Here is a 19291-nt window from a genome sequence, read left to right as displayed (position 1 = left end):
ACAAATATCAATAATATAGAGGAGGCTTTTGAGGACTTTTACAAACAGCTTCTGGGAACTAGTAAACGAGTTGGGAATGTGCATTTTTCCACTGCGAGACAAGGGAAGGTTATTAGTGAGGATTAAGCTAATCATATGGTTAGGGCAGTTACTGATGAAGAGATTTAAGAGGCTCTCTTCTCTATTCCAGCTAACAAAGCACCTGGTCCAGATGGCTACTCCTCTCAGTTTTTCAAATATGCTTTTAATATTGTGAGTAAGGACATCTTCAAGGCTGTTAAAGAATTTTTTGAATCAGAAAAACTTCTAAAGGAGGTTAATTCTACTACCTTGACCCTTATTCCCAAAAAGGATAGACCTACTAGTGTAGCTGATTTTAGACCTATTACCTGTTGTAATGTCCTTTACAAGACCATATCTAAAGTGATTTGCAATAGGCTGGCTAGTGTTCTTCCTGAGATTATTAATGCTTTTATCAAAGGCCGAGAGATTGTGGATAACATTTTAGTCTGCCAGGACCTAGTTAGACTATATAATAGGAAGTCTTGCTCTCCTAGATACATTATGAAAGTGGATCTCAAAAAAGCGTATGATTCCATTGAATGGCAATTTATTGAGCAAATGCTCACTACTTTAAAGTTTCCTACTCAGATGACTAAGTGGATTATGGTGTGTGTCTCCCCCTGGTTCACTTTATCTCTTAATGGATCCTGTTTTGGATATTTCCAAGTTCAGGGGGGAATAAGACAAGGAGATCCTATGTCTCCCTTATTATTCACCATTTGCATGGAGTATTTGAGTAGAGTCCTAACTGTTGTGACTGATAAGATGAAGTTCAATTACCACCCTTTCTACAGGCCTATGAAGTTGAGTCATTTGTGCTTTGCAGATGACTTACTCCTGTTCTGTAGAGGGGACAGGGGGTCTATCAAAGTGATTTTAAAAGCCTTTGCTACTTTTTCCAATGCTTATGGCCTGGAAATGAATTATGACAAGTCAAACATCTATTTTAATGGGATCTGTCCAAATGAGGTGGACTATATTTTGAGAATGTTTGGGTTTAAGGAAGGGCAGTTCCTTTTAAGTACCTTAGGATTCCTATTTCTTATAAAAAAAAATGGCTATTGGGGACTGGTCAAGATTGGTTGAAAAGGTGGTGGCAAGACTCAGAGGATGAGGTGCAAAGAAGTTGAGTTACACAAGGAGACTAGTCTTGGTTCAAGCAATCCTTTCTCAGCTTCATGTGTACGGGTCTAGGATCTTTGTTATTCCAGTTACTGTTATTGACAGGATATCAACTATCTGCGGGAATTAATTATGGTCTACCTCTGATCAGTATGGTAAAGCTCCTACAGTATCTTGAGAGTCTGCTTGCTCTGACAAAAGATATGGGGGTTTGGGCCTAGTAAATAGCAGACATTGGAATCTAGCAATGATTGAGAAATTTACTTGGTGGCTTGCTAGCAAGAATGATCATTTGTGGATAAAATGGGTAGATCATGTTTATATGAAAAGTACAGATTGGTATAATTATGAGCCTACCCTGAATACCAACTGGACATGGAGAATAATATGCAAAGTAAAAAATCAGTTCAAAGTAGGGTATAGTAACAATCAGTGGTGTGATAACAATGGAGAGTACACTGTTAGATCAGGCTATCAATTGCTGCAAGGACCTCAGTCTAAAGTTGACTGGTATCCCCTGATAAGGAATAGATTCAATGTTCCTAAACACTTGTTCATTGCTTGGATGTGTGTTAAACAGAGACTTTTAACGAAGGACATACTGATGGCTTTTGGGGTCATCACTGATGGGTTATGTGATTTATGCAAGAATGCAGATGAGACTCATCTGCATCTATTCTATCTGTGTCCCTTCAGCATTAGGTGTTGGTGCTTGCTGCAACAATGACTAGGTATACAGTTTCCTGGGTAGGATATTCTTAGTTGGTGCGTCAAATGGAGATGTAAATCCTTATTGAAGAAACATGTTCTCTTTGCTGCTGTGGTTGTTGTTCTGTATCTGATATGGCATAGCAGGAACCTCTGCAGGCTAGAACATTGGGTGAGAACTTCTACAGATGTGATAAAGGTGGTCCAAATGATCATCAAGCAGCAGCATCAATCCAGAAGATGGCCCTCTAAATTTCAGCTATTCTAAAAGTTTGTTAATAATTGCAAGTTTGTAATAGGCTAAATGTGTGCGTTGTGGAAAGTTTAGTTATCGAAACAATGAGCTGTATGTTGGTTGTGCCTTATTATTAGTAGTATATTTCACATTCCACCAAAAAAAAAAGAAATGGACATTTCCATTACTTTTAGGAAATGAAGAGAATTCTTGAATCTTGATCGCGGATTTTGCCTATTTTACAACCCTTTTTAACATATCATGAAAAAGCAAAATGTAATAAAAGACAGCAACTTTAAGAAGCAAATTTTTTCTTTAATAGCTCAAAATTTAGATGGTAATATGTACATTTCACAAATCACATACATACATTCTCACTACCAATGTCTCCATAAAGGTATGGTGAAATTACTTAGCAACACATTTGAGTCCTGGAAGTCCTGAGCATGAAGTCGAGACTCTGACAAACATAATAGGTTGTTAGACGAGGAAAAATCAGATGTGTGTGGATCTAAGCGGCATTCATTTAAACCAATTTTGGAACCCGTCGAAGAGTCTGAGAGCTTTCAGTTCACCAGATTGTATTTCTCTTAGGTTCCTCAGTATCTACACTCTCACAACATTGAGCATATTCAGGCAATCATCATTTGGCAGAAAAAAGCAAACAACTCGTTATTGACAGATAAAATCTACTATGATTCCTTCAGTGAGGAGAGCGGATTAGTATCTGTAATTGAATAATTCCTATTTTTCATTTTTTAGAGGGGATAGCAGGGGCAGCATACAAGCTTTTGTGTTCTCATGTGAGTTGTGTTATTGCACTACACTAAATCGAACTGAATATTAGTGTGTACGTCCAAAGAAACGAGTGCTACGGATTGGTACCACGATATACTTTGTGCTTGTCGGCATTTAAATTACACGTTCTATACAAATAATTGATACTTCATATAATACCGTGTTTCATACTGGAGTAGCTAATATGAAACGATATTTTAGTAGACATGCTCTTATCATTATCAAATTTATCGTGTGAGACAGCTTCTCAATAATGAATAATGTTAAATATAAAATCACTAACATGATGGGAAGGTATTAATAGTCTTTTGACCGTAATATATTATTTTTTATTTAATTAACTTCTATGGAGTCGCAAACTACGAGTATCTAATATGATGTACACTTTTTGCGTGAAACGGTTTCTCAAAAGACCATAGTGTGATGTAAACTCCACAGTAGTAAAGATTTTACTTTCATTAAGGACATAAAACGTATAAAAGGCCACATATACGAATATACCCCGTATTATTCATCAAATTACCATAAAACATACTGTACTAGTATATTGTATGTCTGTATACAATCATGTTCATCATCTTCTAGCATGAAAGATTTTGACCAGGATCGACACCAAAAGCACTACAATACTGCTGATACAATTGAATACGATCATTAGCTTCAGCCTGGTTTTGGCCATTGCACTCTAGAGCACCGTTAATAGCTCGAATCGAGGCTCCGAAACCTTGGTTCAACACTGAGTGTACATTGGTCATCCAGAACCACAAGGCGGCCTTGAATGAGGTGACAACATCATTTGCAACTGTTTCGGGAGCGTTTAACCCGTCAAAACCGATGGATTGGCCGGCAGCACCGTAGTTGTAGTTCCATGAGAGTTGAAGAGGTCCTCTTCCGTAGTATTTCTTGCCGGGTACGCAAGGGTATTGTGTGTTGCTGGCGTCACAGTACGCGTCGTTTGTTGCTGCTCCATCGTTCTCCTCTATGTGGCAAAATCCTATATTCATAGGTCACAAATTATAAAATAAGACGATTTTGGTTATAGTGAAAAATTCTTGTAAGAATTCAATTAATGATCTATTTATAGGTCACAAATTATGAAATAAGACAATTTTCGTTACAGTATACAACGATGACCTATTTATGTGTAGACATTTTATTAGTTAAAATCTTTTTGTAGAGAAATTAGTGGTTAAAGTAACTTATATTTGACCATAAAAGTCATCAAATGGGTGGACTACATGTTTACCTACAGTATACTGTAACGATTTTTTTTTGCTAGCTATATAGTGTTAGTAACTTAGTATAGACGGAAAATAATAAGGCGTTACTGAATGATATTGACATATTGTATGTTCCTTCTTTTCTCATATTAATAATGTGTATAAACGACTTATTTTCTCTATATGTGTTTTAAATAAAATATATGAGTGGGTTTTGAATGAAGGAAGTATGTAATATATGTCTAAATCAACAAAAGTATATACGTAAATTAGACAAATTTAATCAACGTGAATAATGCATGAAATTAACGAAACTTACGTCCAGTCTCATGAGCAGCATGAGCAAAAAATGCAGCAATTTCTTTCAAATTATCATCATTAGAGCCGGAGGTACCAAATTGAGGGTAGTTTCCAATGGCATTAAGAAAAGCATCTCTAGTGTAAAAGTTTTTCCCTGGACAAGACGCGGCGGCTTGGCCTATAATCCCGTCAAAGAATGACTGGGTCACAACACTCGACACTGAACCACCACCACCACTAGGGGTAGTAGGAGTCGGGGTGACACCGCCAGTACATGGGCCAGATTGGCAACCCATGCCACAATAGGGATCTCCCAAGCCACAAAAGCCGAACTTGCTACAACATAGTATTAGTGTAAATATGTTAATATTTACCATATATTCTTTAGCCTTGTATATAGGGATTTTATATGTATCATATCTTGACTTTAGGTAACCATATCATTGTAACTATCCTATATATATGCAATACAATTGATCACCCTGATTCAGGGGATTACAAACTAATATGGTATCAGATAGGTTTCGACTTTAGCCCTAATTCTTCTCCTGCTTCGGCTGCACAACAACTGTTTTCCCCAATTTTCGATCCTTTTTCCGTTTTCTTTATCTCTTCATTTCGATGGGAGACAAATCTGATACATCGTCCTCTTCCAAACCTCCACTACATCCCGTCTTCACCGTGTCCAATATTCAAAATAAGATCCGGATACTCGATGGCACTAAGGTCACCTACGCGTCATGGGTTCGCCTATTTACGCTTCATGCCAAAGGATACAAAGTCCTCTCGCATATTGACGGTACTGAGCCCCCTGCTGCATCTGCCGCCAACTATGACGAGTGGTGTGAAATCGACGCTCACGTTCTTCAATGGATATATGGAACGTTGAGTGACGACCTTCTCCCTCGAGTGCTTGAAGATGAGTCGACTGCTTATGAGGCCTGGAAGCGAGTTGAGAACATCTTTCTCAACAATAAAGGAGCGCGTCTTGCTGCCCTGGAACACGAGTTTAACAACCTTAAACTCGCCAATTTGCCTTCTCTTGAAGCCTACTGCCAGCGTCTGCGTGACATCGCTGGTCAGATGAAGGACGTCGGTGCTGCGGTTGATAATAACCGTCTTGTCCTTCAGTTAGTCCGCGGCCTCCCATCATCCTATGACACCGTCGCGGCTTATATTAATCAAACTCTCCCGACTTTCGAGACGGCACGGAGCATGCTCGAATTGGAATTACATCGACAATCTGCTCGTGACGAACCTTCTAAAGCTCTCGTCACATCTCATTCTCCACCTTCTGATTCGTCGAATTGGAATGAGAAGCCCAAGTCTAATAACAATCAGCCACGCTCTTCTAATTATCGAGGTAACAATTATAATCCGCAATTTAATAATAATTCTAATTACAATCGTCGTCGTGACTATCGTGGCAGCACCAACAAACCACGAACCGAGAATAATCAGTCTACTTCGAATGCTCCTGTGGCTTCTCCGGCTATGCCTTGGCCTATGGCTAACCCGTGGCCCTACCCTTGGACTCCTCCCCCATGCCCGTATCCAACTTATCCCGGGTGGGTCCAACCATGGCAACAGTGGGGCTCTCGGCCCAATTATAAACAACCTGCTCATCGTCCACAAGGGCAGGCACATGTAGCTGAAACCGACACTACTCAACTCACTGATATTGGTCAAGCTTTTCAAGCTATGAATTTACAACCTCCTGTTGATGGACCTTGGTTTATGGACACTGGTGCGTCGTCTCATTTGACCTCCGATGCTGGTACGTTGATCTCTTCCTCTAATGCGCATAAAATTCGTTCTATTTTAGTTGGAAATGGCCATAGTATTCCTGTTCGGGGATCGGGTACCTCTACCTTAAACGCTAAAGACCGCACCCTTTTTCTTACCAATGTACTGTACACCCCACATATTATTAAAAATCTCATATCAGTTCGACAATTTACCAAAGATAACAATGTCTCAGTTGAGTTTGACCTGTTTGGTTTTTCTGTGAAGGACCTTCAGAATGGGACTACGATCCTGAGGAGTGACAGTACTGGCGAGCTTTATCCCGTGTCCACTAAGTCATCCGTGTCTACCTCTCACTCATCTCCTGGTCACGGCTTAGTCACTCTATCCACCGATGTCTGGCACAGTCGTCTCGGTCATCCGGGACCCAATGTCCTTCAACACCTTTGGAGTCAGTCTTCCATAATATGCAATAAAGTGTCATGTTCTTCTTTATGTCATTCTTGTCAGATTAGCAAACATAAACGATTACCTTTTCATGATTCGAATTCTGTTACTCTTGCTCCTTTTGACATTATTCATGCTGATTTGTGGACTAGCCCTGTTTTGAGTAAAAGTTCTTACAAGTACTATCTTATTCTCATTGATAATTTTACGCAATTTGTTTGGGTCTATCCTCTCACAGCTAAGTCCGAGGTCTATGCAAAATTTATCCAATTTCATGCCTATGTTCGTACTCAATTTCAATGCCAAATTAAATGTTTTCAATGCGACTTAGGACGTGAATTTGACAATATTTCCTTCAAATCTCATGCAAGTAAACATGGCCTTACTTTCCGCTTCTCCTGCCCACAAACATCTCCCCAAAACGGGAAAGCGGAACGAATGATTAGACGGATCAACGAAATTGTACTTGCCCTTTTGTACCATGCGTCCGTCCCCCCTACTTATTGGGTAGATGCACTTCACGCTGCCACTCACCTTCACAATATTCTCCCCACAAAAACTCTTCAATATCGCTCACCTACTTCCGCACTCTTTCTCAAACAACCCTCTTATGACCACCTCCGTGTTTTTGGTTGTGCTTGTTATCCCAATCTCTCCTCCAAACGACCACATAAACTTGCTCCCCGGTCTACTCGTTGTGTCTTCCTTGGGTACCCTCCACAACATCGTGGGTACCGCTGTCTTGACTTAACCACGGGAAAGATTTATATCTCCAGGCATGTCACTTTTGATGAGACCGTTTTCCCATTTTCGGAGACCTCACACAGGAAACCCGAGTCCTACTCTTTTCTAGACGACCCACTTAACCCCCTCCTTTTTAACCAAATAACTCAACCCAACCCGACCCACGACCCACCACCGACCGGTTCCCCTGCCACCCCAACCACCCAGCCGCTGCCCACCCAAGACCAAAACCAAACCAGCCCCCCTACGACCCAACCTCACTCCCCTTCGACACCTCCTGTCACTCCCGTAACACCTCCCAGCTCTCCCCCCTCTACGCACACCCCCCCTTCCAGCCCACCAAACACCTCCCCTGCCACCTCCCCCTCACCACCACCACCTCCCCCCTCCTCCTCCCCCATCGTCACTGGCTCGTGTGCACACCATGTCTACACGTGCCATGAATGGCATATTTAAACCCAAACCCAACCACCCGCCTGAAGCCCACACCACCCAAACCGTTGCTTTATCCCCCCTACCCAAATCTCCCCATGAAGCCCTCCGTGACCCGAACTGGAATTTGGCTATGCAGGACGAATTTCGTGCCCTTAAGGAGAATCATACATGGGACCTTGTACCGAGACCCAATAATACAAATATTATTCGTTGCTTATGGTTATATAGACATAAATTTAATAGCGACGGTACATTACAACGGTATAAGGCTCGCCTCGTGGTCAATGGGAAATCCCAACAGGTAGGTGTTGACTGTGAAGAAACTTTTAGCCCTGTTATTAAACCTACAACAATTCGGACGGTCTTGAGCTTAGTTGTTTCCCGTTCTTGGCCTATTCACCAATTGGACGTTAAAAATGCTTTTCTTCATGGTGACCTCGCTGAGACGGTTTATATGCATCAACCTCCGGGTTTTGTTGATAAATCGGCCCCTACACATGTATGTCGTTTGCGTAAGTCACTTTATGGCCTTAAGCAGGCTCCTCGTGCCTGGTTTCAGCGCTTTGCGACATTTGTTTTATCACAGGGATTTCGAAGCAGCATATGCGATTCCTCGCTGTTCATCTATCATTCCGGTTCGGATATTGCTTATCTTCTTTTATATGTGGATGATATTATATTGACTGCTTCCAGTACTACTTTATTGCGCCATATTATTCACTCCCTGTCACAGGAATTTGCAATGACTGATCTCGGGGTTCTTAATCATTTTTTGGGCATTTCCGTCACTTGCACTGGCAAAGGTTTGTTTCTTTCTCAAGGAAAATATGCTGAAACCATCCTTGCACGTGCCTCTATGACGTCATGTAACTCGACTACCACGCCTGTTGATGTCGGTTCGAAATTAAGTGCCACCTCTGGTCCCTTAATTTCGGATCCTTCTTTATACCGTAGTCTGGCGGGGGCGCTCCAGTATTTGACTATTACTCGGCCCGATATTGCATATGCAGTTCAGCAAGTTTGCCTATTCATGCATGCCCCGCGTGAACCGCACCTACATTTCCTCAAACGGCTGCTTCGTTATGTGAAAGGTACTCTTGCTTATGGTCTTGTCATTAATAAATCTCCCTCCCTTAATATAACTGCTTATTCGGATGCCGATTGGGGTGGATGCCCTGATTTTCGTCGATCCACCTCGGGATATTGTGTGTTTCTTGGTGGCAATCTTGTTTCCTGGTCCTCTAAACGCCAAGCAACTGTATCCCGCTCCAGTGCTGAGGCCGAATATAGAGGGGTTGCTAATGCCTTAGCTGAGACAAGTTGGTTGCGTAATCTTTTATTTGAGCTTAAAGTTCCCATTACTCGCGCCACTTTGGTCTATTGTGATAATGTTTCCGCTGTCTATCTTGCTGGCAATCCCGTTCAACATCAACGCACCAAACACATTGAACTCGATATACATTTTGTGCGTGAGAAAGTATAAGTTGGATCAGTCCGCGTGCTTCATGTTCCTTCGGAATATCAATATGCCGATATTTTTACTAAAGGACTACCTCGCTTCTTGTTTAATCGGTTTCGATCCAGCTTGAGCGTTCGGTCTCCTCCCGCTCCAACTGCGGGGGCGTATTAGTGTAAATATGTTAATATTTACCATATATTCTTTAGCCTTGTATATAGGGATTTTATATGTATCATATCTTGACTTTAGGTAACCATATCATTGTAACTATCCTATATATATGCAATACAATTGATCACCCTGATTCAGGGGATTACAAACTAATACATAGGTTTGGTGCACAACCACAATTTTGTGCAAATGATGAAAATGGGAGTAATGAAATGGAGAGGACTATTGCTACTAATGTTACGCTCTTCATCATTGTTAATGTTTTGTTTTGTGTTATTTTTGTTTGGTTTGATGAGTAAATGTTGTGCATGTAGTGAAAAATTGTTCTGTACTCTGGGAGGAGCGTCCTCTTAACAATCTATCAAATAGAATATTATAAAGACTTAGATGTAAGGAGTAATAGGAAATAAATATAATCATTGGATCTTAACTATCACCTTAAGATTTTTATTAAGATGATTTATCTATGAAGGAGTAGAGTTCTCCGGATAAAAAAAAAATTCATAGTATGAGGGTTATGTAGAGAAAAGTCTACGTATGTTGTATGAGAATTGATTTGTACCGAACTTTTGCGTTGATCTCTATTAGAAATTAATAGAATGTGGAATTTGGCGTTGCGAGTAATTGAGTATAGTGTAGGGTGGTCTAGACCGACACTAGTAGAATTAATATGCACAAATACTACTATACAACAAGTTGTATAATAAGTATTGTACAATCTTATACATTAATCTGAGCTTATGTGTAATTTTATTGAATTTTATAAGAGTTTATTTTTTTTACGTTTAAGTGTGAGTTAAAAAAAACTTTATGGCATGCTCAAATTCTTTTAAACAAAACTCACAAATTTTAGTACACAGCTCGAATTCTACATCATACAAGTACATACAACAGGTTGTATAATCTACTCATTTGACTAAGAGCATGACTTGGTCATTGTAAGAATAAAAAATAATTATTTTAGCTTGCATGAAATCGAATTAGAATTCCTTTATAGATAAAATATTATTTTGTTTCATTTGATTTTATGAAAATTAGAATACTATTTAACTGTAGGGTTTTTGTTATCTAAATCTTAAAATATCAAGTAATTTTTTATTTGTATATTTTTGATCATGTCCATGGTAAACTTTAAAAAATCAAATGAAAAGCACGGCTGAGGCGAAAGTCCTACTCCGTATTTCTGTATAACTTACATTGGGCAAACTAGTTAAATCTCAAGAGCTCTATTGGAGATCACAGGTTATATATACATACTCCGCAACTTATTTTTTCACTAAATATTGTATTACGCTTACAGTAAGAAAACACGTACACATCCTTAATTATTTGAAATGGTTGCGAATATTATGGGAGCTTAGTCTAATAGTCTTGCTTCTAGAAAGGTAGGCTGTTGATATTGAAACTACAAGAACTAACAACAGAAATTGTACGAAATGATTAAAGATTAGGCAGATCGTGAATTCTGACGCGTTAGCAAACTTGTTATTGAGAAAAAAACAGCCTAACTTCATTCAGAATGCCAAAATTGACTATTCCGAATTTCAGATTCATTGCTCAAATCTTTTCCCAAATCAATTCATGAACGAATTGATTCTGCAATGGCCCTGTTATTAGGTCGTTATAGCACTGTAAAGGGGGTCGGACTTGTGAAACATAACCCGTATATTGCGGTTTAAGACCATAGGAGTTAGGACAGGACTGTTTCCTGATGACACTCGATAAAAAGACGTCAATAATTATATCAACTACTCGTAACTACTTAGCGATATACGATACGAAACAGTATCGTCAGTCCCGTCGCACAAGAGCATACTTGATAACGGCTTTGCATATATTGACCAAAATAAATTCATTGCCAAAAAGAGTAGAGATGGAAATTCGGTCCGGCACGGGCACGACACTGCCCAGTAGCACGGGCACGGGCACGGCACGAGCGGGTTGAAGTCGGGTCACCACCTGCCATCTTCTTCCACCATCCTTTCATCCCTAATTAGCAAAACCCCTAAATTGATTTCAACCTAAACCCTAAATTAATGACAAAATGCTCAGAATTGTACTAAAAAAACATTTATTTGATTAATAATTATGTAATTAGCAAATTAAGTACTTAGTATACTCCCAAATTATCATACTCCTTCCGCTCCAGTCATTGTTGTCCATTGGTTTTGATACAAAGACCAAGGAAAGAAAATGGGTCAATTACTAAATGACAAGTGGAACAAATTCAGTGTGGAATGATCAAATTGTTCATCAACTTCATCTATATAATACTATTAAAAGCCTAATCTAAAATGAATCATAAAGGCCACATAGACAAATCCATGTAGGCTTAAGAAAAGCCACGTCTGAATTAAGACACCTCCTATGTGGCATTTCTTAAGAATTATCTAAACCACACATGCATGACACTAGCAAACGTCTTTTAAGTTGGCAATATGCAGTAATTTTACATTAGGAAAGTCAAAGGTTGAATAAAATTCAACCCGGGAAGCTCAAAATGAAGAACAATTAAAGAGTGAGACTACTCACATTCTTCCACTCGCGCAGTAAATGAATACTTAAGATGCACTTAAGGTGCAAGAGAATATGAAATCAAGAGGCAGAGAATAAAAAATTAGTTTCAAGCGTTTTTATACTGAACTTCTTATTATCGAGCAACTGAGGGATCAACGTTATTAACTACCCTCACATGTACTAATACTATTAATAACTCAATAGAAGGAGAGACATTATAAATTGAGAAATGGTGTAGCTAATGAGTAGCAAAATGTTATGGTATGTACACAACCGATTTCTTATTTTATTTTTTTCCCCGAAATGACTTGTAGTGTAAATTTTGTACTTTAATAATGCTTTGTTTTATGTTCAAGTTATCTTATTCTAAAAAATATAATTATGATGGTATATTTTGTACTTTTATTTGTCAATGTCATTTAGTTGTAAATTCATATTGATCAGGGCTAAATTTACTTCGTTTTGTAAGTCCTTTTCGATATAATTTTGATCGAGCAGATCCGTAGGTAAGGATGACCTCAATCTAGGTAAGGATTCTTCACTTTGAATAAATTTATGGAGCTCTCTAAGTTGCTACATACTTCACTAATCATGTAAGTGGATGGTTCGTAAAAATTAGATCCTTCTGATATTTAGCTTTTGAGTGGTTTACAATATTTGGTGTTAGTGCGTGGTAGGGAGCATATTTTGTATGTATTTGGATTGGGGGATGAGAAATTCATTATTTAGGTAGCAAAATAGAGGTAGGAGAATTTGGAGGGGAAGGATTTGGTTAGCGAAATTATTTCCCCTTCGTTAATGAAAATATTTGGAGGGAAAATGGCTTTCTTCATTCTCGCTTCCCTTTCCTTCCCTCCTGTTTTTTTAGTATCCAAACAAGGTCTTTAGCAAAATCCTATAATAGTCTATGTCTCTATGGGCCATTAATAATTCTCAGATGTTTTTTTTATTTGTGAAGTTGTCTACTATTATCCGGCTTAGTTCATTTGTCATTTCTGAAGGTTAGTGCGTGCATGTTCACATTTAAGGTGGGAATGAAATGGAAATAGTTAGTAAAGAAATTGGAGGGAAGGGGGTGAGATTAAAAGAGGGAGAATGCAGTAAATGAAATAATTAGACTTCGTTTTGGTTAATTAATATTCCGTAGTACGAAGTATGTGAAGAAAACTGTTCCTCAAAATGAAGTTTTAAGCGTTTAAATTGAAGCCAGCTAGAATGAGGTGTTACTCCATACTTTTTAGGTGTATTGTACCATCTCACGTTTACGCTATATTTGGATTAAAAAAATGGAGGAAAATAAAGGGGAGGTGTGGTTTAAGATGGCAGCGGCTCATTTTGCTAACAAATAAAGAGTTAATATAAAGGGATATGTCGGAAATAATAAAGAACCTGGATAAAAAAAAAAAGAGGTCTCACATGTTTATTATTATAGGAAGTAGCCCCGGTCCTCTACTCAAATTTTCACAAGGGTTTCATTTCTTTTTCCAATTTACTTCATAAATCATTTCCTTTCATTTGCTAATATATTACTCCCTCCAATTATTTGGAATCGTAACATTTCTCTTATAAGTCTTATTTGACATAATCATAAAATTGCAATATTTCTACTTCGATCATCTTTTTGTGGGTAAAATAATGTTATTTTATTGAGTGAGACTCACCTCCCTCTCGCAGCCCCTAATGTCAAAAGCAAATATTACAATCCTGAAGAATAAGAAAGTACAACCCAAAAGGTGGAAGCAATATAGGCATGCATCGTAAACTTTTTTTTTTTTTTTTTTTTGACAGTGAGAGAAAGGGTTATTATAGTACCCCAAAAGCTACATAACAGACTAGTCGACTAAGTTGCACTAGAAGCCCGACTAGCATAACGAGTGCATCGAAGCCACACTTAGAGACTAAGCAAACATTTATTAAAAATAAAATTACAACAAAGGAAGCCGGAGTAACGAGGGCAGGATGATGAAGAATAAGTTGACCACGAGCAATCCCATCCATGTCAACAGCTTTACTAACAATTCCCATAAGCCAACGGGACGGACCAGGTGCACTTACGCCACAAGTGCGTAGAAAGAAAAGGGGAAGAACGAGCCGAACAAGCTTGTCTTCAGTGGAGAAGAATCTCCTACACCGTGGTAATCGACCCCAACAGTCCAAAGACCAACAACTCAAAGAACCAAGTAAGCTGATAAGACGGACTAGAGAGCACACCTCAACTAATTTTCCAGCCAAGAACCTCAAAATTACCCCAGGACTAGAACAAAGACTCCCATAAAAGGAGATTATTAAAACATAAAAACAAGACAGAAAATTAAGTTGTGGTGACATCGATTTAAATTAAACCGCCATCTCCAAGCCAACCAACCACACCGAAAACCCAACTCAAACCAACTCAAACCCACACAATCTCCAAATTAAAATCAAACACCCAACATCACCAATCCAATAGAAAGAAAGGAGTCCAACAATCACCAAACAGGCCAGCAAACGATCTTCAAAAAACAACCAAGCAGCCGAAACTCCAAGGATCCAAAGACACAAAAGACAACTGACTCAAACACCAGAGACACATGCATGCAACAAAAGCAGAAAAAGACGACCCATCAACAAAACAATCTGGCGGATCATAGACACTAAAGACGCCCGAATCACCAAAAGACACCTCCCAGGACCACCGCCTAACAAGTAACCAGACCAAACAACAGGCCGACACAGACAGACACAAGTGAAAAAGGAAAAGAGACAGATAGGTGGGGGGAATGGGGGGATCACCATATCTGTCTCAAATCACGACCACATAAAACGACATCGACACCACCGAATGAGCTATACTCATCGACAGACAGACAAAACAAGAAGGCCAAACCAGTGGTGGGGGGAAGGGGGGAACACCACCGGGTTGGTTTCAAGAACAGCGGTGACAGGACAAGGGGACGGAGGGTCGGGAACGTCAAGGAAAGACCTCAAAACCCAGACGGACGAAGGCTTAAAAGCCATCAACAACACCAAACACAACTCTACCTCTGCATGCAAAGACACCAGTGACAAAGACAGACGGAAAAGGAGAAGAATCGGGAAAAGAAACACCGCACAACAATCAAAGGGATTAAACACCAGAAGATCGAACGGAATGACCCCGGAGAAAACAGGAGAGATTTTAATTCAAATTGGAGAAGCGAAAGAACAAGGATGAAAGATTAGAAGATAAGATTGATGGAGGTAACATCGCCGGAGATAGGCCAGGACGGCCCTATCTCCGGCGACGGAGCTGGCTGAGAAGGAACGATGGGAGGAAGGGGAAGATGGAGGTTACAAAGAAGGTTTATTGGGATTTTTTGCTAGAGAGAAATTGGGGGATTTTTAGAGAGAGGATTTTTAGAGAGAAGTTACCTTTTGCATCGTAAACTTGGAGTACTCTATATTATCAAACGAAACAAAGATTACCTAATACACCATTTAAAAGACGAAACAAACATTGCAAACCAAAACCTAATCAAAAAGAGATGAAAATAAAAAGAGACACCTAAACAGGCCTGTGAGTATCACGGGCCACAAAACTAGTTCTTAAAATAGAAAGGACAACAATTGACTGAGACACTCAAAATAAAAAATGACAACAAATGTCCGGGACAATTGACCGAGACACCTAAAATGATAAAGGATAACAAATGACCGGGACAGAGGGAATATAAAATTAAGAAATTTGTTTATTTTAATAAGAATTAGGGTTGGCAATAGAGAGAATAAAGTTGATTTTTTTAGTAAGGCCAGGTAAATGGGAAGTATAATACAAAAAGTACAAATATATTGTTGTTGGCCCCTAATTTAATTAAATACTAAATTAATTAATTACTTTAAGGATATGTGGGCCTGGCCTATATAATAATGAATAAGTTATTGGACCTAATTATGTTGATCCACACGGAAGATGAACGAAGTCTAGAAAGAAAAACGGTGAACTAGGAATGCTATATCAAGCGCCTGTATGAAGTTTCAAGAAGACTTGGCGGTTATTCAACCGCCTCCCCATCTAGGACTAATTTTCAAGGATCCAGACGTTGTCTATATAAGGAGGCATTCGTTCAAAGAACACGCACAACTCCAACAACAACAACAACAACAACAACAACTACAACTACAACTTAGTTTATCATTAGATCTTAGATTCTTAGTCCTCGTAGAGTAGATTATCATTTGCTTTAGACGTAGAACGACGAGCCAATCCGATCATGAAGGTAACTAACCATCTATTCCTTAGTTTGTAATTTAGCACTCACAAGTACTCTTGTGAAGACTCTAGTTGATGTTGTGTTATTGGATTTTTCTTAATATATAAGTATCGTTGGAGATTCACGTGTTTAAGTTTGGGAGTTATATCATTCATCCTTGAACGCTAAAGCTAGCGTTAAATTATTATAAGTAATTTAGCGTTGTTTATTAGATTACACATCTACAACCGTGACTCAAATCCTTACATAAAGGGTGGATCACAAAGTGTAGGAAGGTAATAACAGCCTTCAAAATATCTTTAAGATACTAATCTTGTTTCCTTTTCACACAACCAAATGAGAAAAATAAATTATGTCTTATTATTCATCAATTTACCATGAAACACAATGTATACAATAATTATTTACTCCGTATTAGTTATACATGCATGAAGCCATGCAAAGGTTCTTAGCATGAAAGATTTTGACCAGGATCAACCCCAAAAACACCACAATACTGTTGATACAATTGAATACGATCATTAACTTCACTCGGGTTTCCACCATTGCACTCTACGCCGCCATTAATAGCTCGAATCGAGGCTCCAAAACCTTGGTTCAACACTGAATGCACATTGTTCATCCAGAACCACAAGGCGGTCTTGAATGAAATGACAACATCATTTGCGACTGTTTCAGGAGCGTTTAATCCGTCAAAACCGATGGATTGGCCGGCAGCACCGTAGTTGAAGTTCCATGTGAGTTGAAGAGGTCCTCTTCCGTAGTATTTCTTGCCGGATACGCAAGTGTATTGTGTGTTGGAGGCGTCACAGAATACGTCATTTGTTGCTGCTCCATCGTTCTCTTCTATGTGGCAAAATCCTATATTCATAAAGCACAAAAAATGGAATAAAATGCTTGTCAAAATTCATAAAGCACAAAAAATCCTACAGTATATTATAAAAAAAACGACATGTTTCATTACAATATACTCCCTTTTGGTTTTGGCACAAAGACCAAGAAAAGAAGAGGGAGGCAATTACTAAATGATAAGTGGAACAAATTGAGTGTGAATGATCAAATTAGTCATCAAGTTTATTCTTAAAATAGAAAGGACAACAATTGACTAAGACACTACCTCAAAATGGAAAAGGACAACAAATGATCGGGATACAAAAATAACCCATTTATGTAGTACTACGTAGTCAAAATCTTTTTGTACATATTGTACATGCCTAGCTATTTTCTCATATTAATAGCATGTATAAATAAACGAATTATTTTCTTTATATTCGTTTTTGAATATATGAGTGGGTTTTGAATAAAGACTGTAAGTATTATATCTAAATCAATTAAAGTATAGGTAAACTAGACAAATGTAATCAACGTGAATAATAAATTAATAATGCAAGAAACGAAACTTACGTCCAGTCTCATGGGCAACATGAGCAAAAAATGCAGCAATTTCCCTCAAATTATCATCATTATTAGCACCGGAGGTACCAAACTGAGGGTAGTTTCCAAGAGCATTAAGAAAAGCATCTCTAGTGTAAAAGTTTTTCCCTGGACAAGATGCCGCGGCTTGGCCTATTATCCCGTCAAAGAACGACTGAGTCACAACACTCGACACTGAACTACCACCACCATTGGTAGGGGTAGTAGAAGTTGGAGTGGCAATGGCAATGAGAGCGGCGGTCCCACATGGACCAGATTGGCAACCAGGGCCACAAAAGGCTTCGGTTGAGCCACAAAACCCGAACTGGCTACAACATTGGCCAGGTGCACAACCGCAGTTTTGTGCAAATGATGAAAATGGGAGTAATGAAATTGAGAGGACTACTATTGCTACTAATGTTATGCTCTTCATTGTTAATTTTATGTTTTGTTTTTTTATTTTTGCTTTGTTTGATGATAAAATGTTGTGTATGTACGGAGGTATTTATAGCAGAGTTATGTATAGAAAAATCTACGTTAATTACTACGTATTTTGTATGATACGGAATATTGTAATTGATATAAACCGTAATTTAATTTTTAAGTTGATCTATTTGACTTGGAAATTTCTCTTATTAATAAAAATCAACAATTTTAGCTTTGCATGAGTTCGAATTAGAATTCCTTTATAGAGTTATGTACTTGGTTTAGTTCGATTTTATGTAGACTAGGATAATAGTCTAAGGGTGTTGATAGAAAGTTAATTCCCTAAGGAATCTAATATTGAAAATATCTAATACGGAGTACAGTAATATTTTGGATAGAAAATAAAATTTGAAATTTTATGCTGGTCTTTCATCTCTAGGAAGCCAAAGTTCCCTAAGGGTGTGTGTATAACTCCCATAAGGCAAACTTAACTAAATCTCAATAGCTCGGACTAGTGGCGGAACCAAGATTTAAAATTTTGAAAGCTCAAAAGGGGCGAGCGCCCCCTCCCCCCAACTACACCACTGGCTCGGACTTGTTATAGATCACAGATTCAGAAATTATGTACTGTAGGTGTATAACTAAACAATGAGAAACATTAGATATTAATTAGGTAAATTATATCCTACACCCATGAGTAGAGAGTAGTATACACCCATAATAGTTACAATAAAAAAAATAAATTAAAAGAAAAGAAAAAAGAACATAATTAACTACCCACTACCTTATGTTTCTTGTTTTTTTTTTTGTTTTTTTTTTCCAAATTACTCAATTTATCAAATTTCAAATTCTATCAAATTTAACATTTTTTCTATTATGTGTACTCGAATTTTATCAAGTTTATAGTTCGTAATCATTAAATTACACTACCATATTCACTAAATTCAAAGTGAATGTCATAATATCATATGGTACATATTCATCAAATTACATCATCATATTCACTTAATTAAAAGTGAAAATAATAGTACTTCCTCCGTTTTTATATGATCTACCCATTTGTTGAATATATGAGTGTAGTATTTTAATAAAATGGGTAGATTATTTGAAAACGGAGGAAGTATCATTTAGTGAATATCATACCACATAACACATATTCATCACATTACACTATCTTATTCACTAAACGTAAAATGAATATCATAGTGACATAAGATGAATATCACACCAGAAATCACAATCTATATATCTATATATA

General features: G+C 38.2%; 3 protein-coding genes across 3 annotated transcripts; 1 reads left to right on the top strand and 2 right to left on the bottom strand.

The window, feature by feature from the left end:
* Positions 1–3364: 3364 nt before the first annotated feature.
* On the bottom strand, positions 3365–4823 carry LOC141608457 (acidic endochitinase SP2-like). The gene is made up of 2 exons (XM_074427809.1): positions 4466–4823; positions 3365–3920 (listed from the first exon to the last, which is right to left on the bottom strand). Exons 1-2 carry the CDS (start codon positions 4821–4823, stop codon positions 3508–3510), a joined length of 771 nt encoding a protein of 256 aa, XP_074283910.1. The 3' UTR covers positions 3365–3507.
* A 244-nt stretch (positions 4824–5067) lies between these two features.
* Positions 5068–9301, top strand: LOC141608456 (uncharacterized). The gene is made up of 3 exons (XM_074427808.1): positions 5068–6588; positions 6703–6888; positions 8405–9301. Exons 1-3 carry the CDS (start codon positions 5068–5070, stop codon positions 9299–9301), a joined length of 2604 nt encoding a protein of 867 aa, XP_074283909.1.
* A 7341-nt stretch (positions 9302–16642) lies between these two features.
* On the bottom strand, positions 16643–18040 carry LOC141609310 (acidic endochitinase SP2-like). The gene is made up of 2 exons (XM_074428410.1): positions 17599–18040; positions 16643–17055 (listed from the first exon to the last, which is right to left on the bottom strand). Exons 1-2 carry the CDS (start codon positions 18038–18040, stop codon positions 16643–16645), a joined length of 855 nt encoding a protein of 284 aa, XP_074284511.1.
* Positions 18041–19291: the final 1251 nt, after the last annotated feature.

This window comes from Silene latifolia, chromosome 10 (genome assembly GCF_048544455.1).
Source record: "Silene latifolia isolate original U9 population chromosome 10, ASM4854445v1, whole genome shotgun sequence".
Taxonomy (NCBI): domain Eukaryota; kingdom Viridiplantae; phylum Streptophyta; class Magnoliopsida; order Caryophyllales; family Caryophyllaceae; genus Silene; species Silene latifolia.
Note: the sequence above shows the minus strand (reverse complement) of the source record. Positions and strands in the feature narration are given on the sequence as shown.

What these genes read in the sequence shown, in the direction of transcription:
- LOC141608457 (XM_074427809.1), bottom strand. Translation starts at nt 4,823, where the DNA reads ATGGTAAATATTAACATATTTACACTAATACTATGTTGTAGCAAGTTC. An exon ending in TGCTGCTCATGAGACTGGAC is followed by an intron (nt 3,921 to 4,465) that starts GTAAGTTTCGTT and finishes CTATGAATATAG; the next exon opens with GATTTTGCCACATAGAGGAG.
- LOC141608456 (XM_074427808.1), top strand. Translation starts at nt 5,068, where the DNA reads ATGGGAGACAAATCTGATACATCGTCCTCTTCCAAACCTCCACTACAT. An exon ending in TAGTCACTCTATCCACCGAT is followed by an intron (nt 6,589 to 6,702) that starts GTCTGGCACAGT and finishes CATTCTTGTCAG; the next exon opens with ATTAGCAAACATAAACGATT. An exon ending in CTCTCACAGCTAAGTCCGAG is followed by an intron (nt 6,889 to 8,404) that starts GTCTATGCAAAA and finishes GTTTTATCACAG; the next exon opens with GGATTTCGAAGCAGCATATG.
- LOC141609310 (XM_074428410.1), bottom strand. Translation starts at nt 18,040, where the DNA reads ATGAAGAGCATAACATTAGTAGCAATAGTAGTCCTCTCAATTTCATTA. An exon ending in TGTTGCCCATGAGACTGGAC is followed by an intron (nt 17,056 to 17,598) that starts GTAAGTTTCGTT and finishes TTATGAATATAG; the next exon opens with GATTTTGCCACATAGAAGAG.